This window comes from Manis javanica, chromosome 2 (assembly GCF_040802235.1).
Source record: "Manis javanica isolate MJ-LG chromosome 2, MJ_LKY, whole genome shotgun sequence".
In the NCBI taxonomy this organism is placed as follows: domain Eukaryota; kingdom Metazoa; phylum Chordata; class Mammalia; order Pholidota; family Manidae; genus Manis; species Manis javanica.
Window position 1 is genome coordinate 4,194,649 of NC_133157.1, and position 25,409 is coordinate 4,220,057.

Here is a 25,409-nt window from a genome sequence, read left to right on the forward strand (position 1 = left end):
GTTTGGGACTGGGCTGGGGAGGGATGTCCCAGGGCCTTGTACAGTGGGGGGTGGGGCTCGACTGTTGCCATTTTATTCTGAGGGCCCTCGGGGGGCACTGAAGGTGTGGAAGCAGGGGAGCGCCCAGGGGAGGAGGGGCAGGGGCCCCCAGGGAGGAGACGGGGAGCTGAGCAGGTGGAGAGGAGGGGCTGTGTCAGGGGAGACCCGCAGACCAGCAGCCCAGCCCCCTGGTGCCCATCGGGCCATCCCTGGGGCCGTGGGGGCAGGCGGGCTTAGCCCGGGCTGGCTTCAGTCCGTCAGGGAGGGTGGGATCCGGTGACAGGCTGCATCTCCAGCCTCAGCCCTGCCCCCAGGTACACCAGGAGAAACCCCTCCTTCCCTGGGCTGGGGGGCCTTGCAGACAGATCCTGGGGATCCTGGGGAAGCAGGGAGAGGGGCCAGCCTGGGGAGCTCCCTCAAACCAGGAAGCTTGGACTGCTTTGCCGGCAGAGGGCAGGGAGGCCCAGAGGGGAAGTCCTGTCCGCCCTTCGCTGCCGAGACAGAGCATGGGGCCTGCGTGTGACCTGCAGGTAAAAGTCTCAGTCTGCGGGTGCCCTGAGACCATGCCGTTCTCCTGCAGAACAGGACGCTGGGAGGACCCAGAGGAGGCGGGAGGAGGGGAGAGGCGGCAGGACAGAGGAGGAGGTGACAGCCGGGGAAGAAAGGGGTCAGCGCCTGCGGGGAGGCCTCGACCGCTGTCAGCGTGCAGGCCATCTCTGGGCCTTTGAAGGCCCGGGAGTGCTGAAGGCCCCTTCAAAGGCCTGCCACCGCCGGTCCAGCCCCTGCAGACTTGGCTGTCACGCCCGCTGTGAGGCTTCAGCCTTGATCAGCCTAACGTCACACATAAGTCACACATAAATCTTTCGCTTCGGAGGAGGCGGGCGGTGATGGAGGGGCTCCTGCCGGTGTGCCCAGGAGGGCGGGTGGGTGGGCGTCCTGGTGCGGGAGGCCGCTGCCCAGCCCTGGCTTTGGAGGTAGGTCCAGCGACTGGCTGTGAGTCCCAGCACTGCACCTAAGTTGTCAGCCCTAGGTGGGTGCTGGCTGATAGGGAGGTGGGGTGATGACACCCCTGCAGGGTGGTTGTGGGGGCTAAGAAGCTGCGTATGAAGTGCCCGGGGCAGCCTCTGTGCCAAGGTGCTTGCAAATGTCAGAATTGGTGAAATCACTAGGGGTGGGCCGGGGAGAGCCCTGCCGGGGGCCAGCCCTGGCCCTTCGCTGCAGCCCAGGGCTCCCTGGGATTTGTGACTTCATGGAGACACCCGTGGGCTATGCTGGGGCCCCAGTGAATGGGGATCCCATCAGACGTGTGTTCATGATGCAGGTATGTGTGAGCACACCCTGTAGAGTGCCTCCCTGCAGAGACTGCTGGGACTGCCGAGCCAGGAGCAGAGAGGACTGTACCCAGAGCAAGGGCGGGGACTCAGGCCGAGCCTCAGGGGAACCCTCTGTGAAGTGGGATAATGAGAGACCCGCCTGCAGGAGCCGCCTCTGGGCCACAGTGAGCGCAGTGAGCAGGCGGCACTTGGCCCCGTGCAGCTGTAAATGCCCCGTAAAGCCTGGGTCTGAGGGGTGCGGCTGCTCCTCAGAGCCAGCCTGGAGGGAGGGGTCTTCGCCATCCTCCTCCCCGACACCCGTGGGGCCGCCTCTCTAGCCTTCAGGGTCATGAAGGTGAAGGACAGCCAGGAAGATGCTGAGCAGCTCATCTCGGGTTTCCCAAGGGCCAGGGCCGGAAGAGCGGCTTAGGTTTCAGCAGGATGCAGGGGCACTAGAGGGCCTTGATTTCAAGGCCTGGCAGTTAGGAGCCTCTTAACAAGGAGTGTGTGCACGCCTGTGCTCGTGTTTGTCTGTGCATGTGTTTATGTGTGTGCACTTGTATGTTTGTGTGTGTGTGTGCATGCGTGTGTCATCCAGAGCTCTGGGGGTTGAAGGGTTGGGGAGTCATGGCCTCAATGGCTTGAGGCAGGTGGGGTAGGGGGCACAGTGCCGGGGATGCTGTGGCTGCTCAGCTGGTACGTACAGGCGTTGGGAGAGCCGTGGGGCAGCGGCAGGTAGGAGCCAGCCCGCCAGGACCGGGTGCGGAAGTTCTTCTTGCATCTGCCGCAGTCGGGGCCCGTGGTGTTATGCTCACACTCGCACTGCAGGCTGCCCTCACGCACGGAGCACAGGTTGGCGTGCAGGTTGCACTTGCACCTGGGGGGACACAGAGGGGCAGGGACGTCAGCACACTCCTGGGCAGGTGGCAAGGGCCTGGGAGGCTGTGGGGGCTGCTGGCCTGGAAGGAATCCTGGAGGCCACAAGGCCAACCTGCCACGACTCACCTCCAGGACAAAAAAAATTCCAATGTCCCTCCCATAGCGGGAACAACACCAGTTGCCTTCTTTCCCAGGATGAACGCTGGCCCTGGACTGGCTGCTGTTAGGGTGGGTGACCAGATGTCCCTGTCCCAGATGCTGTGTTTTAGTAACACAGCTCCTTGACCCAGGTGGGCTGGCAGGTAGCAAGAGCTGCTCAGCACCTGTCCTGTGTAGATGTGGGCCTGGCCCCAGGCTGCACCTCTGCTCCCAGTGTGGCCCAGGCGCACGCCCTTGAGGGCAGACAGAGAGAACCCCTGACTCCCACCACCCCCATCAATTCATCCGCACATGCATTATTCATTCATTCATGCAAATATTTATAGGCAACTCTTTATTCTGAAAACTGGTAAATAAAAGGAAAGAATCAAGTGATTGTCCTGCCTGTCTTATACAAACTGTGTCTCCAGGTAACCAATAGTTGAGGGGATGTTGCTTTTTATAGGAGCATTCCAGCTAATAATTTAAGGAGAAATGGTAGGATCAGAAAGTTGCCATTTAGCATCCCCTGCTTTATGAATGGTCTAGGCTCTGAGGATCAACAGCCTGGAACGTGCCAGAGAGAAGCTGCTGGATAGAAGGCCACACCCCATGGGAAGTAGTCTCATCAAAACAAATCGAGCAACTTGAACCTGATCAAGCCTCTGGGTCCAGCTGCAAATCACAGGCACACAGAGTACAGAGAAGCGTGCTAAATAACACTGGGGACGCGATCAGCAAAGCCCAGATGGAGGGAAACTCCAGAATGAGGACCCAGTTTCTTTAACAGATGAATTTCAAGGGGCTGAAACTTATGAGGAGACGCCTAGATCAGGAGAAATCTCAAAGGCACGTCAACCAGCTGTGGGGCGCGGACCTCGTCTGGACCTTAATTCAAACAACCTCTGAACTCAAACAGAACGTATGTTCATGGGACAACCGGAAATGTGAACAGACCTTCTGTGATGATATTAAATTAATGTTTATTAAGTGCAATGATGGTGTTGTGCTTCTGTTGTCACAAGTCCTTATTTTTAGAGGTACCCACTGAAATATTTACAGATGAAATTATCTGATGGCTGGGATTTGCTTCAGAATAACACAGGACGGGAGAACATGGGCCAAGATCCAGATGAAACGAGAAAGGCCGGAAGTTGACAGTTGCGGGAGTCGGGTTACAGGTGCGTGGTGGCTCATTCTATAGGAGATTCCAGTCTTGTATGCATGTCGGAAATCCACCATAATAACAAGTTAAAGAGAGAGTGTGCTCTATATTCTGATACAGGAAGATGTCCAAGGTATATTGTCAATATTGGCAAAAAGCAAATTGCAGAAAAACATGTTTAATACAAAGAAAAGCATGTATAGGACACCTGTTATGTGCCAGGCTGTTAGCTGGGAACAGTAGGGATATTACAAAGCACATGGGGTCCCTGCTCTGATGGAATATATGGTCCAGAGGGGAGATGATTTGAAAAATCAGTGATGGGGGAGGGGAGGAGGGATGAGCGGGTGGAGCACAGGGGGTTACAGGGCAGTGAAGCAATTCCGTGGGACACTCTCCTGGTGGATATATGACATCATGCATTTGCCAAAACCCGCAGAGCTGCACAACAAGGAGCGTGAGCCCTAGTGTAAAGCGGTGGACTTCAGCAAGTAGTGACGTGTCAGTGGAGGTTCATCCACTGTAACAAACGTACCAACTAATGCAGGATGTTGATAGCAGGGGGACTGTGTGCTGGGAAACAGGAACAGGGGTTATTAGGAACTCCCCATACTGTCTGTGCCATTTTCTGTAAGCCTAAAACTGCTCTAAAGAATAAAGACTGTTTATTTAATAATACTAATCATGCAAATCTTTGATCAGCTGGTATAGGGGCCCAAGCATTATGTTATACAAAAGACAGGGTACCATGGGAGCCCTAACTTTGCCTAGGGGCAGCAGATAGGTTTCGAGGAAGAAGAGTTTTAAACTAAGACCTGAAGGAGGATCGAGAGTTGGCCAGGCGAGGAGGGGAGAACCTTCTGGAAAGAGACAAGAGCAGGAGGGAAGCCCCCTACTCCCCCGGGACCGGTAAGAGATCCACCCCAAGGTCTGAGATGAACCCGGCCAGACCATGGCACAGAGGTCGGATTTTATTCTGCAAGAACTAAAAGCCACTGGAAGGTTGGATGTGTCCTGCTTGTATTTCACATCCTGTTGTCTGGGGGACAAGAGCCAGGGAAATCAGGGAGAAAGCTGTGTCCCTCCAGCAACAGCGGACAGTGGCTTGGGCGAGGGTGGAGGCACATACAGCCGCCAGTGACGCCTGGCGCGGGCGGCACTTCCCTCCCAGGCTCATGTCACCCCAAAGACCGTCTCCAGATGCCTAAACAGCGATCCTCCGCTCACACTCTCCCCCTCTCTCTCCGCACCCCGCCTTGCACTGCACCCGGCTCGACGTTTCACTCTTCCGCTGCACAAGCCTCGAACCCTCCCGGCCAGAGAGCCTCCCTTTGATCTCTGCTTATCCACACAGTGAATGTCTAACTCCTCGCCTCTCTCCTCCTCTCAGTCAGTCCTGCCAGATGCCCATCTCCGCCCTCGCTGCCCCCTGCCTTGCCCTGTCTCCGTCCGACTGGAGCTCTGCTGTGGGGCCGCCTTCTCGGGCTGTCTCGGCACCCACTGCCCCACAGCCCTGAGCTCACTGACTGTGGGCATCGGATTCACCAGGGCTGCCTGCTTCCTTGTAGCTCCTCTCTGCGCTCCAATTATCCTGCAGAATGGTTAAGGAGATTCAGGCACGTCCATGTGATGGAATATGATAATATGGAATATTAATATGTCATCAGTATAACATTATAACATATATTAAATATGTTGTCAAAGGCCGTGGGGAATGCTCCTAATACAAATGAAAAGGCCACACCTACCAAATGCCAGTGGGTGTCCCATTCGATCCTCTAATGGGCTCAAGAGCTGGTACTGTTGTTGCCTTCACTTTACAGACAAGGGAAAGGAGGCTCAGAGAGGTTATGTTTCTTGCCCAGAGTCACAGGGCTGTCCCAAAACATGACAGGGACTGGAACTCAGACATATGCAACTCTACAGTCCAAGAGGCGAACATGGGATAGAACATGGATTGTAAAAAAGTAGGATATGGATTATAGGTATTAGAGGGCCGTGGACTGAACCGTGTCCCCCTCAATGCGCATGTTGAAGCTGTAACCCCCCAGCGCGGCTGTGATTGGAGACGGGCCTTTAGAGAGGTGATTAAGGTGCAGATAACAAATGCTATTTAAAAGCAGGACGTCGGGCCAGGGTCGGGAAGACGGCTTGTTCCTGGGCTCGTGCACGCCTTGCTTCTCAGGAGGAGAAGCAGGGCCATCAGGCCCGGTGGGCGGGGGACTGGGGGGCTGTGCCGGAAACCATTGCTCCACTGTTTGTGATTCACGATTCCCGAGTCCGAAGATGTCTCCTGAATCCTCTGGGACAGAATTCTGAGGCGGAGCAAAGGCCCCATCAGGTATCATCAGGTGCTGAGGTCTGTGTCATTTTGACTGCAGCTTCCCCATGACAGCCTGGACACTGGCCCATCAAGGTATTACTACAAGGCAGGGCTGAAAAAAGGGAGCCTGAAGAAGCCTGCCCTTGGCTTCCGATCCGCGACCACGCAGGTGCTGTGACTCGGCTCCGGGGAAGTCTCTCCTAACTGGGGACCCTGGGCTCCAGGGACGGTCCTCGATAAGGAAAGGTGTTCTGCTGAGCCCCTCATGGCCAGTGCATGCGATACTTCCCTGACACCCTCACACTCCTGCTCCCTGGCGCCCCCAACGCAGCACCACAGTGCACATGGGCAGATTATAGGCTCTGACAAGTCCTGCAGGAAAGAAACATGTCTGACTTTGTCTAACAAAAGTTTGTTTGCAGAATGTATTTGACCTCAGAAGGTTTTATTTATGCATTTCTTCTGAATTCCTATTTAACACCCCACTGAGCTAGCTGGAGAGGAGCTCCCCACCTGTGTGGAACCAGGAATGTGCTCCACGCTTCTGGCCTGAGGACAGGATATTTTTAGATATCAGCTAAAGAAAAGATTGCCATCTCAACTTTGGGTGATAACATTGACCTTGGCTTGTTAAAAAAATGTGTAACAGATCAACCAGCTGAATCTAAGATGCATGTGGTAATGATGAGAGCAGGGAGTGGCGGGATGTCAGAGCCGGACAGGCCCCCCCCCCCCCCCCCGGGTATAGGTGGGGTAGAAGCCTGCTCAGAGTCAACCCTTGCTTACTCTGGACCCAAATCCAGACATTCCTCCCCGACCCGGGCTCTGCCTCGGTCCCATGCCGGCCAGCGTCCCCACCAGCCTCATCTCCCAGAGGGTGTCTCGGCTTCTCCACCCTCCCCGGCTGAGCTCTGGAATGAGCTGGGTGCTTCCTCTACTAGGGAGAGAAGTTCCCTGCTGGGCAGGGCTGCCAGGAAGAGCCCACCTAGTACGGGGAGCCTCGCCAGGGCTGGCACAGAAACAGAAGCCAGTCAGTGGGGAGGTGCTCCTCAGATGTCCTGACTTCTGCAGGAAGCTCTGGGTGATACTGCCTGTGTGTGTGTGTGCATGTGCATACGTGCATGTGTGTGTGTGCACACGCGGCTTGGCCTTTCTGGCTCTCTCCTTGTGTGTGTGTGTGTCTCTCCATGTCGCTGTGTTTCTCTCTCCCCATCTCTGTCCAGAATGTGTCTGATCTTCCTCTGGCCCTCTGCACATGCGGCGCCCTCCGCCCCTCCTCCTAAAGCTCACGCCTAAGGAAGTGTCAGGTGTGAGGCCGAATGACACGCCTGCGGGGTGGGGGGAGCCTTTCACAGTCCTCGCCTTCCCGCGGTCCGCTGTGTGCTCCCTCGCCCTGGTCAGCACTGTCTCCCGAAGGGGAGCCCACAGGATGACTGGCGGAGATGCATGGGGAGCTACAAAGCAGTTTCATGGTCATTATTTATTTTGGAAAAAAACAGTATTTTTTTAAAAGACAAATTCATCAAACCTGGCATCTTAAAGATAGTATCGCCTAGGGGAGGCCACATTATAAAAGCATATTCACATACTTAAATTATTAGTTTAGCAAGTAAATAAATAATATGCAATATGCAGAAGTATGGACTGAGAACCCTACGTCACACCATAAGCAAACCTGAACTCAAAATGGATCAAAGATCTGTCTGTAAGAGCTAAAACTAGAAAACCCTGGAGAGGAAACACAGGGGTAAATCTTCACGACTTTGGGTTAAGCGATGGTTTCTTACACATGATGCCAGAAGGGCAGGTAACAGAAGAAAAAACAGATAAACGGGATTTCATCAAAATTAAATACTTTTGTGTTTCCAAGGACACCATCAAGAATGGGCAGAGACAGCCAGAATGGGAGAAAAAAATTGCAAATTATACCTCTGATAAGGGACATATCTAGACTCTATAATGAACTCCTGCAACTCAATCATAAAAAGACAAATAATAACACAATTTTTAAAATAGGGAAAGGATCTGAAAGACACTTTTCCCCAGAAAATACACAAATGGCCAACAGGCACATGAAAAGATGCTCGGCATCATTAGCTGTCAGGGAAATGCAACTCAAAGCCACTGTGAGTTGCCACTTCACACCCTGAGGCTGGCAGTTATCAAAAACGGAGCTGGTAAGTGTTGGTGAGACTTCGAGGAATAGGAACCCTCACACATGGCTGCAGGGAAGGTAAAACATGCAGCTGCTTTGAAAGCAGTTTGCAGCTCCTTCAAAGATGACACGGAGTTATCATATGACCCAGCAATTCTATTCCCCAGGACATACCCACAAAAAATGACAACACCGCCACACAAAAATGTGTGTGTGAATGTTCACAGTAGCATTGTTCATAATAGCTGAGAGGTAGAAACAACCAAATGCCCAACAACGGAAAAACAAAACACATACAATGGAATATTACTGAGCCATAAAAAGAAATGGGCCTCCGACCCACGCTGCAGCACAGAGGGCCTTGAAAACACGTGGAGTGAAAGGAGCCAATCACGGAAGAGCACGCCTGGCAGGATTCGTTTGTACAGGATGCCCACAACAGGGCAATCCAGAGGCAGAAAGCAGACTGGTTGTTATGGGGGCTGGAGGGAGGGGTGGCTTGAGGGTGATGGCTTAGGGGAGCAGGGCCTTGTTTTAAGGTGATAAAAATGTCCTAAACTTGAGCACACTGATGGCTGCATGACTGTGTGGATACCCTAAAAGCCTCGGAATCATACACTTTAAATGGGTATGTTGTATGGTATGTAAATAAAATATCAGCAAAGCTGTTTTAAGTAAATACATACCTACCTATAGGATAAGGGAAATAGTGAAAGGGTTACCCCAATGGCTGAAGCCTGGGAAAGGGGGGTTTTATTGTACTCTTTCTCCTACAAACCATCAGAGCTTGTTTGACACTTTGGACCAACCCTTCACCGAGAACCTGCAGGGCTGCTGGGTGGTTCGGCGGATACAAGGCACCATTCTGGGAGCTCCACCCGAATTAGCACATTGCCCTTTCACAGCATATTACTATGTCCACTGTGCAGATGGGGAAACTGAGGCCTGGGTGCTGAGGTGGGCTGCCGAGGTCCCCCACCTGGTAACAGCCAGAGCCAGGGCTAATCAGGGCAGCCTGGTGCCAGAGTGTGCACTGAATGTCTGCACCCCGGCAGCTGGTGTTGGGGACACCCGGGAGCCTCCATCTCAGTGGGCACGGCTTCTACCAGCCCCAGTGCTCGGGGCTGATCCAAGCCAATCTGAGCCCCAGTTCTCATCCTGCTAACTCCCCCCTATGGGTGTCATGGTGATCGGTGACATGGGTCATTCATGAATGAGGGAATAAATGAACGGGTGCAAGTAATGCGCCTGCCACGTCACCCAGGAGTCCTGCACACAGCAGGTGCCTGTTTGGGACTCGCTCTCTGTCCTCCTGGCCTTCCTGGTGACTCCGAGACGCACTAGCCTGGATGATTCGCCACTCACTGTGTGACCTTAGGAGAGCTGCAGCACGTCCCTTGGCCTCAGTTTCCTAATCTGTAAGACTGGGATGGCAGTGGCACCTGCCTCACAGAGTTGTAAGGAGCAGCCGAAGCAGGGCTATAAGCCACCTGCTTAATGCATATAAGCACCCCACAAATGTTGGCATCCTGTTGAGTTCCTCCTTTCTTACGCTATTGGGCACCCCGAGGCGGGGATCCTGAGCGCTCTCCATGAACGACTATGGACGGCACATTACTGTTATCTCCATGTTGCAGGGAAGGGGATGAGGCACAGAGAAGTTACTGTCCGGGGCCACACAGCTGGCGAGCCCCACCTCAGGGAGGGTCCCAAGCAGGCAGCTGGGCACTGGCCCAGAGTTCCCACTGCCGGTTCTCAGACAGCCCAACCAGCCCACGTTCCCCAAACCCAGGCCCGTCCTGCCCCTCCCTCCGTTGCTCCCTCCGGCTACTGTCCTTCTGTGATTTCCCCTCTTTATTTCTGAAGGCCTTTGGGAGGTGAAATAAATAAAATAAGCAACCACATATAAATAATTCATGGAGTACTTATATGTGGACAGGCACTGTACAACATGCATTATTAGCCAAATCCTTTGGAAAATCCGGAAGGTACCTCTCTCCGCATTTCACAGGCGAGGACGCAAGATCCTGGCAGGTCAAGTGCCCATAACTCACTGCAGGTCTCTGGGTGAGTGAGGGGGACGTTCACTGAGGGCTGTCCGGTGCCCGGCGTGGGCCCCGTCAGCACCCTGCCACCTTGCGTCTCTCTGGGGACGCCCCTGTGCTGATTCCACTCGGATAATGAAGGCCAGGGGAGGGGCCGAGGAGGCAGATCCACCCCATGCCTGCCACCCACAGCCCTGCTTACCAGTTCTGAGGCTTGGCCGTGGCCACGGAAATGCAGCCCCGTCTCCTGCTTCCTTCCCGACACCAGCTTCCTCCCGTGTCCAGACCTGGGTGAGCGTTCCAGCTGCCTGGCTACCCCGCCAGCCCGAACAGTCCTCCTGCACCCATGGGATCAATTCTCCCAAGGAATTGCTTTCTGAATCTGACCTTTGAGAACCATCAGTCTCACCAGAAAACCATCGCCTGAGCCACCTGACCCCACCACACAACAGCTCAACCGTCAGGGCCACATTATTTAATAATGAACAGAGGAACGGTATGAGGCCTGCCCATGGGGTCTGCCCCGGCCAGCGGATGGTTCCCAGCCTACCAGGACCTGCTGCTCCTTCCCCACCTCTGCCCCATCGCAGAATCCCATGGCTTTAGCTGGACAGTAGCAGGAGTGGCTCCGTGGGGGCCGGGGGGGTGCGGCGGATGGCAAAGGGACAGGTGCTGACTCAGCAGCCAGATTCTCACCAGGCCCTGCTCCTGAGGTACTGGTGTCCACGAGCGAGTCACTTCTCTGGGTCTCAGACCTTCCATTTGCAAATTGGAAGGGTTGAATTATGTCTTAGATTTTCAATTTTATTATTTAATTGCACTCAAGTCTGGCACATAGTGGACTCTTCAACATCTGTTGAATGAATGAAGCAGGGCACAAAGGACTGAATGAAAGAGATCATGCACAGCATCCTGGCACCGAGCAGCGGCTCAGTTACTGGCCTGTCAGCGCCGCAGCTGGAGCCTCATGTGGTGACCAGCCTCTGGGGCTTCGTCTCCCGGCTGTGAAACTGGGACACTGACGGTTCCCGTGGGATGGGACTGGTGGGGGAGATGAGCCACAGTGTGGGGGTGTTCGCAGAGCCCAGCACATGGCAAGCCCCCCATAAATGCCAGCTGTTATTATGTCACTACTGTTAATGGCCAACAAGTGACAGAGGTGGCAGTGCGGGGATTCTAGGAACAAAGATTGGCCTTACCCGGCAGATCCGAGATGCCCAGCCCCAAGGGACAGGCCCCTCACCTGCACTGTGCTGTCAACACTCTGCCCCAGAGCCTCTCAGTCGCCAGCAGCAATTAAATCTGCTGACCTGTTCCGCAGGCTCCTGGGGACTCCCACAGGGGGTCACGCCACTGCCCTGAGGGCCATTTCCCTGAAGTGCCCCCCGCTATGACGGTTGCCAGATTTAGCAAATAAAAATATAGGATGCCCGGTTAATATAGGATGATCCCTGGGACATCCTTACACTAAAAAATTATTCATTGTTTACCTGAAATTCTAACTGAACCAAGCGTCCTACATTTTATCTGGCAGCCCCACTTGCCCCTGCTTATCAACGTGGCTGACAGCCATGGCCCTCAGGCCCCCACACCCCAAGGCATGGCGGGGCATGCACCCACTCGCCCATGGGAGGTGGGCCCTGCTGCTGGCTCTCCGCAGAGGAGACAGGGCTCTGCCGCTGCCTTCTCTGCAAAATCAGTCCTTTTCTCAGGTTGATGAGTCCCTGGTGAACTGACAGCCTGTCCACTTGCCAGGCTGGCTGGGGGCCCCAGGGCTGCATGAAGCTGTTGTCAGGGTGCAGGGCACCAGGCAGCCTGTGCCAGGCCACAGCATGCCCTGCGCTGTGGGGAGGGGCGGGCAGTGCCGGGGAGCTGCCGGCGGGAGCGCCATCTGGACACGGGCCTGGCACCAATGCTCTACGAAAATCGTGAGCCGGGCCCTTCCCTTCTCGGCGAGAGGAGCGGGTGTTTGGAGAGCCTCCCAGACAGGAGGCCTGGAGGAATGTAGGTCAACTCCTGGCAGCCAGAAAGAGTGATGTCATCTGCTCCTCGGGCAAAGATGAGGAAGCGGTGAGTTTGGGTGAACAAAGTCTGGGCACTGAGCTGCCCAGGGCTGGCCCCACTCCACGGTCAAGCCTGGCGGGATTTCAGGGGGTTCACAGGGCCCCCTCAGACCTGGGGTGCACAGGTGGGTGGAGGGAGAGCCCAGGACCCTGAGGTTCTTGTAGTTGCTCACCCCTGCCTGGTGTCCCCCTTTCCTTCCCCTCCATCTGTGGATTCTTATATTCGGGCGCACAGAGGGGGGCTTGCCGAGTGCTGACACCTCGAAGGCTGGAGTGCTAGAAACAAATGACTATTTTAAGGCAGCCAGCAGTGTTTTCCCATTTCTCTTGCCAGATAGAGCATTTATCTTTGGGTAAAGGCTGTTCTTTTGTTTTGGGAAAAACATTTCCACGGGCTGTTGGGTTGATAGGGATGGAAACCCCAAACCTACGCCAGCCTGGCTCCACGTGAGGGTGGCTGTGCTCCGCAGGACGGGGGAGAAGGGTGGCACCCGAGAGGCCTTCCCTCACGGAGGGGCTCGTGCATCGGGCTGGGGGCCTGGACTCCGAGAGGGAAGGAGGTGGCCCCGGCATGGGCTGGGGGCTCCGAGGAGGGGCAGCTCAGGCCAGTGGCTGGATGGCAGGGCTGGTGCAGCCAACAGCCAATCTTTAAGGAGCTCTTTTTCTGTGTGATGATCCTCATTGGCTCTCTGCAGGCCTGAGTCAAGTTGGGATGCAACACCATGGCCTGTGGGTCTCAGATGTCTTTGGGGGATTAAGGGAGAGACTGGGTCCTTGCGTGGGTTCAGCATCGTGGAGGGACTGGCTGCTGTCAGAGAAGCAAGCCACGGTCAGGACCAAAGCCTCGATGGGCTGGCTGGGTCAAGAGGTGACAAGTGGCCAGGACATAGTGGGGGACTGTGGCAAGAGGCACCCAGGAAGGGACTGGATTTCCTGCTCATTGGTGGCTGGGGGCAGGGCTGGGGTGTTAGAGGGAAGAGGGCACTGGAGGCCAGAGAACTTGGCCCATCTGGTTAAGAGGCTGAGTCAAGGCCCAAGACCCCGAGAAGGGGAGACAGCAGAGCTGCAGGGAGGGGTGGGTGTCCGTGAGGCGTGGGCTGCCTGAGCCGACCCAGCTTGCCCAAGGTAATGTGGATAAATGCTGGCTGGGGCTCCTCCTGGAACGCAGTCAGGCCGGCAATTGAGTTCATTGGCCAAATCAAATTTGGGCTTCTGTGCGAAGTCCTTTTCTATTAAGTGCTTTAACGTACATCACCTCCTGCAGTCTATTGATAAATCCTATTACCCATTATAAGGCCGGAGGCAGCTTCCCAGCATACAGGAGAGGCTGATGAGGGGCTGTTGGGGGCTCAGATGTGGCTCAGGTGACACGGTGGGTATGACGGGGGCCTGAACGGGCTCCCCAGTCAGACCAGGCTGTTTGACTAGAGGAAGATGGTGTCCTCCCCGAAGGCGGTGGGGGAGGGGGAGGGAGCCCTTCAGGTGACCGGTGGGGTGAACAGGCACTGCTAGGTGTGCTGGTGGGAGGGGCAGCAGTGCCAGGGGCCGGTATTAGCAAGCCCTGTCTGCCTCCTAGCCCCTAATTACAGTCCCTTTCTTCTCCAGAAAGAATTACTGGCAGTAAGACTCAATTTGTTCATGTAAGTTCATTTGTTCATGAGTGAGTGAGTGAATGAATTCAACAAATACACAGCATGCCCCCTGTGCTCTGCGCTGGCCTTAACAAAGCAGACCCACCCTGCAGCTGAGAGCTCACAGCCTGGGGTGGGGCAGATGTGCATGGCCACCGTGGCTGTCAAAGTCGGGGGATTGCTGTGCTCCTTGAAGCCTGGATGGGGGACAGAGCAGGTGGCTGCCCAGGTCTCCAGTTTGGGGCACCCCAGAGAGGAGCTAAGCTCTGAGGGGAGAGGAGTTCGCCAGACAGGAGGGCTGGGAGAGCTGGGAAGTGATCCAGGCAGAAGGACCAGCCCGGAGGCAAGTCAGAGGGACCCCGCATCCAGGGCGGCTGGTCTATGAGGACACAGAGCCCAGGCTGCTGGGTGAGGAGGGAGAAGTGGGCGGTCCCCGTAAGCAGGGGCCCAGTGCGGGCTTCGCTCCAAGGTCAGGGGAAGGTCATTCAGAGAAGTGACATGATTGCATTTGTGTTTGGGGAAAAGCCCTCCGCATGGAAGGGGTAAGACTGAAGAGAGTGAGGCCTGTCATCTCCCCAAACTGAATCCTGATGCCAGCGGGTGCCTCTCCCTGGCGGGGCAGGGCAGGTGATAAGGGTCCATGTCAGGGAGCTGCTCAGGCTGAGAGTGGCTGGGAAGGGTGGGTGGGGATCAGGAGGGGGGGCATTGCCCCCCAAGGGGAAAGGGGCCTCCAGGGTCCCATGCACAGAACGGGCAACTCCAGAATGGAGCGCCCAGACTCTGGCCAGCCAGGGCGACCCGGCCCCGGCCCCTCGCCTACCCTGGGCTCATGCGGGCCCAGGGCATCCTGTGGGCTGGCAGCTGGCAGCTGAGTACGGTGTGTGTGCGACCAGTGCCTGTGGGTGTGGATTCATGTGTGTCCAGGGGCAGGTGCTCCAGCACGTGCAGGTGGGGGGTGCCTTGGGGGCATCTGCGAGTCTAAACTGTGCTTGACATGGGTCAACATGCCAGCCAGCCTTCAAAATGACCCCCAGGCTCCCTCCACGGATGGGCAGAGAAGGTGGTCCAGCCCAGGGCAAGGGGACAATAGGCCTGACCACTAGTCCGGGCTTGACCTGCATCCTCCCAACCCGACCCCGTCTCCAGCCCTGTCTGTTCTGCCCATGCCTCATAAGCCCCAGTGACAGCTAATAAAGGTCCTGCAAACCACCCAGCTGGGGCAGGGCAGGGTCCTGGGGCCTGCTGGGGTCCAGCAGCCAGGCGCCCAGGGCAAATCCATCCTGGCTCACCCTTGGCCCTGGGCTGTGCAGGGACACACTCCCGAACAGGCTGCTGGCAGCAGGGCTCTCTTCCCGAAGTCTCTGTCTACACCTCACATTAAAATGAGTTTCTCCTTCCAGCAACCCAATGACTGATGATGTGGGCTGGGGAGAGAACACACTGGAGCTGAGAGGAGACTGGCCAGAGAGGGTCCTCGGGGGGAGCAGAGGACGGGCTGTGTGCAGTGCCTAAAGCCCGACTCCTCACAAACACAGGGCTCCCGTTTCTCCGGCTCCTACCGCGTGCCAGGCCTTGAGCTTAACTTGCAAGATCTCAGATGATGTTCCCAACAGCAGTATCCCATTTTACAGGTAGGGCCCCTGAGGCTCGGGGAAATTGAGGAGAGGGGCCCTGGGCCATCAACTAGCAAATCAAAGAGTCGGAATTCAAACGCAGGCTTTGACAGCAAGACCTCTGCTATCCACTCATCACAGGGACCTCTTGCAGCCAGGAGGATGGCTGCCTTGGTTGCCAGGAGAGGCACAGAGATGTTAAACGTGTTAGGAGTGGGGCTTCTGACCTAACTATGAAATCATAAAAGGGCCGGCCCTGTTTCCTCCTTCTGCGTCATAGGAGAATGCCGTCTTCTCCTGCTCTCCACCCACCTGCCACCTCGTCCACCTGCTCTTCCTGTCCTGCCAGCCTTGGGTCATTCCCATCAGGGTGCAGGTGCCTCCCGGCACCATGAAGGCCCCTCTCCTCCCACGTACCTGCCACCAGCTCACGCCCCATTCCCCTGCCCCATTCAAGGTCGAACTTCCTAAAAGCTTTCTCAACACCTGCTTCTTTTTTTTCACCCCTCATTCATTTTTTTAAAATGTTCTGCATCCAATTTTACCTCACTCCAAGACAGCCTTCATCCCCCAGCACCCCCAGATCCGCTCCCAGGGAGGTCCTCTTGGACCTTCATGTTGATAGATCCACAGACCTGCCTTGCCCTCCTCTGTCTGGATGCCTCCAGGGGCATCAGACAAAGGTGCTGGTCCCCCTGGGCACTGCCCTCCGCTTGGCTTTGGAGCAGCCCTCCTAGATGTTCCCCCCTCCTGGCCCCTCATTTTCTGTCCCAACTTCACAATCCAATTCCTGAGCTCCCCGTCTCCATGGTGTCGGGGGTCATTGCTAAGCCTGGGGTTCCCAGTGCCCAGGCCCACCTGCACCTCACACTTGGATGTCCAAATGCTCCAGTGCCTCAAAGGCACCTCACAACAACAGGTCTAATAGAGAAACCCATCTTCCTCCAGCAGGCCAAGGGGAACATAGGATCCCACAATCCCACACCTGGGTTTTTTCCTGAGAAATTGAGCTTATGTTCACCCAAAACCCTTTACATGAATGGTCACGGCAGCATTATCATAATTTCCCCAAACTGGAAGCAACTGAAAAAAGCCCCTTACATGGTGTATGGCTCTGTTTTTAGGACATTTTCAAAAGGACAGAACTACAGTGACAGAGAGCGGATCAGGGGTGGCTGGGGGCCTGGGGTCGGGGGTGTGTGTGGCTGCAAAGGGGCAGCCCAGGGAGATTTTTGGGGAGATGAAATGTTCTGTGTCTTGATGGTGGGCACAAGAATCTATGCATGTGTTAAAATTCACAGAACTGCACCCCAAAAAGGTATGGTGTTTCTATGTGATAATATAGAAAATAAAATGTAAAAGTATAAAAAGAGAATTTTCCTCCAGAAACTTCTTCCCCTACCACTGTCCCCACTTAACCAGGCAACTTCTGTATCCGCCCAGCATCTCATGCCAGAATCCTGGGAGTCCCCTGATGCCCCCTGCCCCACCGCCCAGGCTGCTGTCGGTCCTGCTGCCCTCCAGGTCCCCCTCCCAGTTCAAATTGCTCAGTATCAAATCAGAGCATGTCATTTCCCTGCCTCAAATCCTGCGATAGCTTTCACTGACCTTTGAACAAACCCAGCTCCTCTGTGCTGCAGGGCTGGCCCGACCCGGCCCTGTCCCTCTGCTCTCGTCACACATGGCATCTACATCTCATCGGATTCCCAGAAGGCACCGTGCATGCTGAACACAGGACCTTTGCACCTGCTGTTCCTGGACAGGAGTGCACCCCACCCCACATTTACTCCCACTTACCCTTCAGGCTTCACCTTCAAAGATGCCTCCTGGAAGGGCCTTCCTGGACACCTGGGTGTCTTCCCAGCCAGTCCCTCCATGTCTCCCTCCGTTTATTCCCTTCCAGTACCCTTAATCATTTGTGGTAGCTTCTCTCCCTAGTGGGCTGTGAGCCCCATGAAGTTCTTGGATCTGTAGCGTTGCTTGTGTCAGGCACATAGTGGGTGCCTTTTATGGGTTGAATTATGTCCCCCCAAAAGATATTTTGAAGTTCTAACTCTTGGTGCCTGTAAATGTGATTTTATATGGAAGTAGGGTCTTTGCAGATGAGATTAAGATGTAAGTTAGGATGTCAGACTTGAGTGGGGCCACCCTTTGTCCAATATGACTGCTCCTCCTCTAAGAAGACCCACAGGGAGACAGCAGATAGAGACGGGCGGACAGAGAGAAGACAGACCAGGAATGCCAAAGACTGCTGGCCACCCCCGGAGGCGAGGGGTGAGGATGGAACAGACCCTCCCCTATGGCTGCGGAGCAAGCCCGGCCCTGCCAACACCTCAGCTTCAGACTTCAAGCCTCCAGGACTATAAGGGATACATTTCCGTTGTTTTAAGCCCACTGAGTTTGTGGTGCTTAGTTACGGCAGCCCTAGGAAACTAATAAAACGCCCATTTAAAAAAATGTGTTGAATGAATTAATAAGAAAGTGAGAAAACTCTCAGGAGGAAATCCTATTCACTCAGCAAGAGAAAGGGAGGCACTGGTTCTCTCTGGTGGTGCTGGGTGGCATTACTGTCAGTGGTTCCATCTTCACAGCCTGCAGGACTGTCCACATCCGCCAGAACCCAGGGCCCCGCCAACTCCCTTCCGCTGAGTGGGGCCACAGCCACACCCTCGGGACAGAGATCCTCAGAGGGCAGGACTCAGGCAGGAAACCCACAGAAAGTACTTAGAGGGACCTTGGCCCCAGGAATCGCTCAGTAAATGACAGTTAACGTTGTGAAGGAGGAAGGCCCACCTCCCAGCCTGGAGCTGGGGGCCACAGGGAATCAGTGCAGGCAGGACAACTCTCTGGGGGGGCAGCCAAGGGAGAGGCTGGCAGGAGGTTTGGGCTGAAACGTGGTCAGTGAAAGGCATCTTCTCTCTGAGTACCCCTCCCCCCACCCCACCCCCACACGCACACACGTGCATACACACAGCAGAGCTCTTCTCTCCTGCGGTTTCTGTTCCCATCCTAAGTCCCCTCCAGCTCCAGTTACCGGATCAATAAGAACAGGATGTTTGCAGAAGACAAGCAGACAGGGAGGGGTGGGGGAGGGGGAAAAGCAGCCTGGTCCTGCAGCCCAGGGGCTCAGAGGAGAAGACGGGCCCCAGCAGAGTCTGGGAAAGGCACTGGGCTGGGCTGTCCAGGTGGCTGGGTCTCTGAGCCCCGACAGGTGTCCTTCCTCCCCAAGGCTGCAGCTTCTCCCCAGTAAAAGGGCTGTGAGAACACAATGCCTGGAACCTAACATCCACCACATTTTTAAACGGAATCTGTAGCGCCTGTTCACTTAATCAACACTCAGTGTTGCTGTACAGAATAGGTGTGCAGGACCTTCACCTGATGCACAGGACCTCTCTCCATCACCTCCTGCAAACCTGCCTGCTTGAATACCCCCAGAAGCGGGGAACTCACTCCTTTCCTGTCCCTGGCTGACAAAGGCCCAATGGACAGGTCCCTGGAGCCTCCAAAAGTTTTCTGGGCAGAGGAATTTGCCCCTGGGCAGTGCCTGGGGGGTGAGAGAGGATGCCCGCCCTTTCCCCCACCCCTCCCCTATCCTAGACTCCGACAGGCAAGGCTATTTTGCCAGAGTTCGCCAAGCATGCCCATTCAGGAACATCAGGGTACCATCTGGTGGGTCCTACATATGCCTTGGCCACCCCATGCTGCCTTCCCAGGCCTCTCCGGCTCCCTGGTGCAGCTGGGTTTTCCCACCTGGGATTCAAAAAGGAAAAGCAGGAGCCACAGCCTTCTGCTGAACCATATGACCGGACCTGACCAGTCCATGAGCCCGGCTGCCGCCTTCCTGCCAACTGGCCGCCTGGGAAGTACTTACTTTATCTGTGAATTGATTGCTGTACTTTCGCCACCACCACGGCTGATCCCTGCTGCCCGCAGAGGCTGGGTGCCAAGGGCAGCTGGGAGCTGCCGGGCAAGGGCCACCCTGACACCTTGCCAGGGAGACACAGGCTCCAGGTGCCCCGGGTCCTCATGCTACAGGTGGGAAACTAGCCCAGAGAGGGCACGGAGGGGTGGGACTGGAACCCAGCTCGCTGGAGCCCCGGGCTGCCGGGCACCAGCGCGGTGCTCTTGATCTCGAAGGGGCTAAAGAAAGAGGCTCCCTCTGGCCCTTCCCGGGAGGCTCTGTCCCACTTCTGCATCTCAGGGTCCCACCTATGAGAGGTGACTGTCACCCCTTGATGTTACAGGGGCACTACGGGCCTTGACTGTCACCACCAGGACCCTGCAGCCACAGACATCAGGACCCCCACATGGGCTGCCTATGAAGTGGGGGGCAGGCCCTTGCCCAGACTCCTGAAGAGCAGCCCAAACAAGGCAGGTGGGAAAAGGGGCCGAAACCCCCAGAAGGCATGGGGGCCTGGTTCCCACCCTGCCAAGCTGGGTGGGACTGTAGGGTGGAGGGAAGGTCTTCTACTGACCAGAGCACTGCCGCCCAAGGACAGGCAGGGGTCATCTGGACGACCAGAGGCCCAGGCCCGGACACAGCTCAGAGAGGCGGTGCAGGGGCCCTGACGCCTGGCTTCCACAACGGCGGCCACACATCAGGGGGGTTTCAGAACACCCCTGATTTAAAATATCTCGCCCAAGTGAGGGAGGGTTAGAAATCACAGGTGTCAGAACCACAGGCGCCTGCCCCAGCCCCACCTGCCCCGGACCCCGGCTCAGGAACTGCTTGGCCCTTCCTTGGCCCACCTGGGATCCACGCACTTAGTCAAAGCCAAATAAAATGCAAACATAAGCTGAAAACAAGAGCCTCACGCCGCCCCTGGCCAACCCCACTGGCAGGCATGGCCACATGAGTTCCAGCTGTTCCCCCACGCCCACGATGCTCTTCCTGTGCGTGGACGGACTTTTCTTTAATGTCTACTCAGGATGTAGAAATCATGCACACAGGCATAATATGTATTTTACAAAAATGGGGTTATACTGTGCACAAGCAGCAAATTGTTTTTTCCACTCATCAGTAATTATATGCTTGGGCAGTCTTCATATCCTGCTGTGCAGAGAAGCCCCAGGAAACACCCTCCCAGCTGGGCTCTCCGGGTGCAGCCCCTGCCCGCAGCGGCCTACGCCATGCTCCTGGCCCAGGTGATGCACCACTTTACCTCACTTAACTCTCGCCACGATCCAAAGAGAGAGGCGAGATCAGTATCATCCCCACTCTGCAGATGGGGAAACCGAGGCACAGAGCCATCCTTGTCCAAAGTCTCACAGCCACAGGATGGCAGAGCTGGGAATCCAACCAAGGCCATTTGGCTTCAGAGTCCATGCCCCTAACCGTGACACCAGCAGTTCTCAGACCTGAGAGGGCACCAGAATCCCACGGAGGACATGCCAGCATGGGCCCAGTCCTGGAGGGCAGGATGCAGCGGGTCCGGGGTGGGGCCTGAGATTAGGCATTCCTAGCACAATTCCAAGCGATGCTGATGCTGCCGGACCGGGAGCCACACGCAGAACCCTTGTATCGTGTGCCACTGCCCCTTAGGCCTGACCCCTGGGTGCTCAGGGGTGGGGTCTCCCCCAGCCTGTCCCCTGAGTACAGACCAGGTGTTACACACACAGCTGGGGAGCACACTCCTGTCAAGTGGACAACTGATCTGGGGGGCGTGGAACCATTTCATCATCCACAATCATAATGAGTCCTGGGGATCAAAGCCTGTGTTTATCTCCTTCGTCTTTTGTCTCCCCGAAAGTGGCCTCAAAACATTCTTCCCCGAAGCTGTAAGTGACGGACTAACCCTGCATATTCCAGAGAGAAGTCTGGTCCTCCATTGGCTCCTGGGAGCCTCTGAGCCCTTGGACTTTCCTGCCTGATAAAAGTGTCTTTGTTTCCTTGGGGGCCCAGGGCCACACCAGGTAGTTTATGCTAATGATGTGACCAGTGGTGGAGGCCTTGGGCAGTATTACCCTGACCTCTGGCTCAAGGGATTAGAGAACACCATCAGCCAAATGGGTAGTCAGCCACACCCATGTGAACAATCCCCCTAAACCCCGGATACCGAGGCCCGGGCATGCTTCCCCCGACTGGTACTACTGCACACGTGTTGTCATACATCACTGCCGTGAGAATCAAGTGTTGTCTGCATGTCTGCACTGGGAGGGGATCCCGGGAAGCTTGCACTGGTTGGTGTCTCCTGCAGGCTGCCCCATGCACCCTTTCCTGTTGCTGATTTTAATCATCTGAATCCTTTCATTGTCATAAACTGTAGCTGTATGAGAGCTTTGTGACATTCTGTGAGTCCTTTTAGCAAATCATTGGGCCTGAGGAGATTTTGGGGATCCCTAGATGCAAGCGCCCATCACTGAGTTGATGGTCAGTTACAGAGCATCTCCTAAGCAACCCCACTCATGCCTTCCTGGCCTTTAACTCCATGGCTGGAGGCAGCCCAGACCCTAAGGAGGATGTTTATGATCCCCCATTCATTCCTTCCATGGAAAAACTCAGGCATCTTGTCTATACAGCCCTGGCCATCGTAGGCAACCTTTTGATATAATACTAGATACCATTCCAGGTATCAGGTAACATCCCAGGTATAAAGTAACAACCTGGATACCAGGTACCATCCCAGATACCAAGAAACATCACAGGTACCAGGGACCATCTTGGGCACCAACTAGTATCCTGGGCACCAGATAACACCCAGTACCAGGTACCACCCCTAGTACCAGATAATATCCCAGGTACCAGGTAACACCCTGGGCACCAGGTACCACTCTGGGTACCAGGTACCATCCTGGGTACCAGGTAGCATTCCAGGCACCAGGTACCACCCCAGTACCAGGCACCATGCTGGGCAGCAGATAACAGCCTGGTATCAGGTACTTTCCCAGTGCCCCAGCAGCCTTACCTGCCAACGACCTCAATGTTGGAGATGGCATAGAAGTACTTGTAGAGGTTCTCCCGCTGCACATAGGTGCCCCCGAGTGCTGGGCGCAGCAGCCTCATGCGCAGGTCGGTGAGGGTGAAGAACTCCTTGAGGCCTTTGGCGCTCTCCAGCCTGGTGTACAGGTGGTCCATGCTGCGCAGGCCAGGGCCGGCGAAGATGGCAAAGCGGTCCCGCACCTCAAAGCGCACGTGCTTCTCCTTCTTGGAGCCCGCCCAGCGTGAGTACTCCTCGGTGCACAGCACCCGGTGGGCACCCGAGGATGCCAGGTCGCGGGCCCGGCGGGCGGCCATGCCAAAGGCCTCCATGCAGTCCTCCGCGTAGAACTGGTAGGGCTGCCACGTGCGCCCGTTGTCCAGGGACTTCTCCAGGACCATGACGGTGGGCCGGCCGTACTCGAAGGTCACCACCACATCATCTGTAAGCTCCACACTCTTGTTCCACGAAAGAGTGATGTTGGCTTCGAGTGGGCTGGGGTAGCGGCTCCACGTGACGCTCTGCCAGTACGTGGCCAGCCCCTCGTCCTCCTTGTCGAACATGAGCCGGGGTGGGTGGGCCAGGTCGGGGTTGGAGGCATCACACTCATTGCTGCACAGGTAGGGGTTTTCCTGCAGGGGACGAGCAGCAGGGGTGGGCGCTAGCTGCATGGAGGGCCTGGGAGGCCCCAACCCAGACCGGCCCCCAGCAGGTGCCGAGGCATCTGCCCAAGGGTCCCAGAGCCCATGCCCCATGTCCAGGCACCAGGAAGCGTTTCCCGGGGGGGTAATCTGTACCTGTTTCCCCAAAGCACACAAAGGCATGCAACTCTATGGCTCTTAGAAAACACACACTTGTTCCTGTTGTAAATACAATCAAAAAGGCTGGTGTTAGCATCTGCTCCAAGGTCCCTGTAGCTTCCCACTGCCTGGAGAAGTCCTAAGTCTTTAATACAATTCTTAAGTACTTTGCATGTACCATACCTGGAGCCATTGTCCCCAACCTCCTGGGCACTCTTGTCTTCCAAGCACTGCTAGCCCATGCCTCTGAGCCTTTGCAACTGGCATTCCCTCTTCTTGACATACCCTTCCACTCTGCCTAAAAAATTCCTACTTACATTCCTGACCCTTTAAACAATCCCCCCACACGCCTCCCTGACCCTTTAAACAATACCATTGGTAGCAATAGGAGTGGTGATGGTAGAAGTCAGAGTCATGGGAAACATTTGTTGAATTCCCCCTGGGGTGCCAGGCACCTCATCTCATTTCCAGACCTCATGAACTCATTTCTCTCCTGTTTACTCTGATTTCCAAACACAGAGTGGAAGTAAACCTGGGCTTGGGAAGGCGGTGGCCCTCGGCCAGGGGCCTGCAGGAGGAGGCAGGAGCCTAAAGCTGGCCTAGCTGATGCACAGAATGATGGCCACCCCTGTCTCTGGCCTCACAGCACAGGTGTCCACCTCCTACATCGCTGGGCACACTGGAAGGATTGGGCATTTCAGGTCACCCCCCGGGGGTGTATGTCTTTGCATTTCCAGGTCCACGGCACATGCCTGGCAGGCCCAGTGAGGGCCACTGGCTGAGGAGGGCAGGGCACAGCTCCCATTTGCTGACTTTCCTCCCAGCCTAACCCTGGAAGGCTGGCAGCCCATGCCTGGGCTCAGCGGGCGCCAGCTGCGCCCCCCTCTGCGGCAGTTCAAATCCATTCCCCGTGTCTGAGCCATTGTGTGAACTCACCCGGAGGCCTGAAAATGTCACTGACATGGTGGTTGCCTGGGGTCGGGGATGAGCCGGTGGAGCACGGGGGGTTTTTGGGGCAGTGAAGTGAGTCTGTGGGACACTCGTGGTGGATACATGACATTATGCATTTGCCAAAACCCTACAACTGCATAGCACAGAGCGTGAGCCCTAATGTAAACTGGGGGACGTCAGCGAATACTGATGGGTCATCAGTGTAGGTTCATCCGCTGTAACAAACGTGCCAACTAACGCAGGGTGTCAATAACAGGGGGGACTGTGTACGGGAAACGGGAATGGCCGGTATGAGGAGCTCTCCATATCATCTGTGCCATTTTCTGTAAGCCTAAAACAGCTCTGAATAACAAAGTCTACTAATTTCAAAAAAGCTGTCACTGAGAACGGCACAGGGCCTCAGACCACTCACAGCCCTTTTTGATGAATATTTCAGGTCCCTGGTTTGCTCAGACACAACGGCTTGGATGTGAGCTAGGCCCTCACTCTAGATGAGCTGTCCAGCTCCCTTGGGGAGTGGGCACATGGCCTCCTGAGGGCCTGAGCTGGCACCCACCCCCCACCATCCCTGCAGCTGCCACTTGGAGGCCCTTAAGTGCAGGACAAGTTCCTGGGCTGCCCAGGGGTCCTTGGTAGCCGGCTGGCCTGGGATCGCCGAGCAGGTTCCATGCCTCCCTCCTTGACCAAACTAGCTCTGTCCTTGGTTCCCTGGGGTGCCACTGTTCACCCCACCTGGCCCAGCCCTGCCAAGTCTCAGGCCCCACAAACCTCAGGGGTGAGACGGAAGGGGTGCACCACTAAGTCTGACCCTTCATTCAGCAAACAGGGACACTGAGGCCCAGGACTGGACAGAACTGGCCCAGGCTTCCTTGAGAGCAGGTGGCACTTGAGGACGAGCCTGTTCCTATTCTGAGTAGCCTTGGGGACGTCCTGAAATGCTGGTGACCTCACACGCAACATGGCAGGGAGAGGGGCCTGGTTCAGCTCATGGGGGTCCAAGCCTCTTTGTGCTCCAGCAGGAGGCCTGTGCTGTTACCTGAACGGAGAGGGGCAGAGAGGCCCCAGGGCCCAGCTCAAGGCCTGCAGAGGCAGAGCCTGGTGACCAGAGGGCAGCGGGCTGTGGGGCTGCCTGGGAAGGATGGCGCCCTCCCCAGCTCCTCTGCCGGCAGAGCAGCAGGGTGGGAGGAATGGCTCAGAGGAATGGGGCTGAACTGTGAGGTTTTGACTTCCCCAGAAGCTCTCTGGAGCCGTCCTCCACAAGACTAATTTTTAGCATGCTGACACCTGGCAGTGTCATGCCCACCTAGAAAGCTCGTATCAACCCAGCCCTGAAGGCTATGCCTATTCCCTCGCTGCCTTATCCCCTCTCACCTGAGA

General features: G+C 55.9%; 1 protein-coding gene across 10 annotated transcripts in view; it reads right to left on the minus strand.

Moving 5' to 3' along the window:
- NTNG2 (netrin G2) overlaps window positions 1-25,409 on the minus strand; it is a 64,034-nt gene that overhangs the window by 11,550 nt on the left and 27,075 nt on the right. For all 10 annotated transcript variants that reach the window (XM_037007850.2, XM_037007858.2, XM_037007855.2 and 7 more), the window contains exons 4-5: window positions 22,270-22,913; window positions 2,057-2,229 (exon numbers count right to left, since the gene is read on the minus strand). In XM_037007850.2, the coding sequence (XP_036863745.1) occupies window positions 2,057-2,229; window positions 22,270-22,913 (817 nt within the window). The remainder of the gene's footprint in view (window positions 1-2,056; window positions 2,230-22,269; window positions 22,914-25,409) is intronic.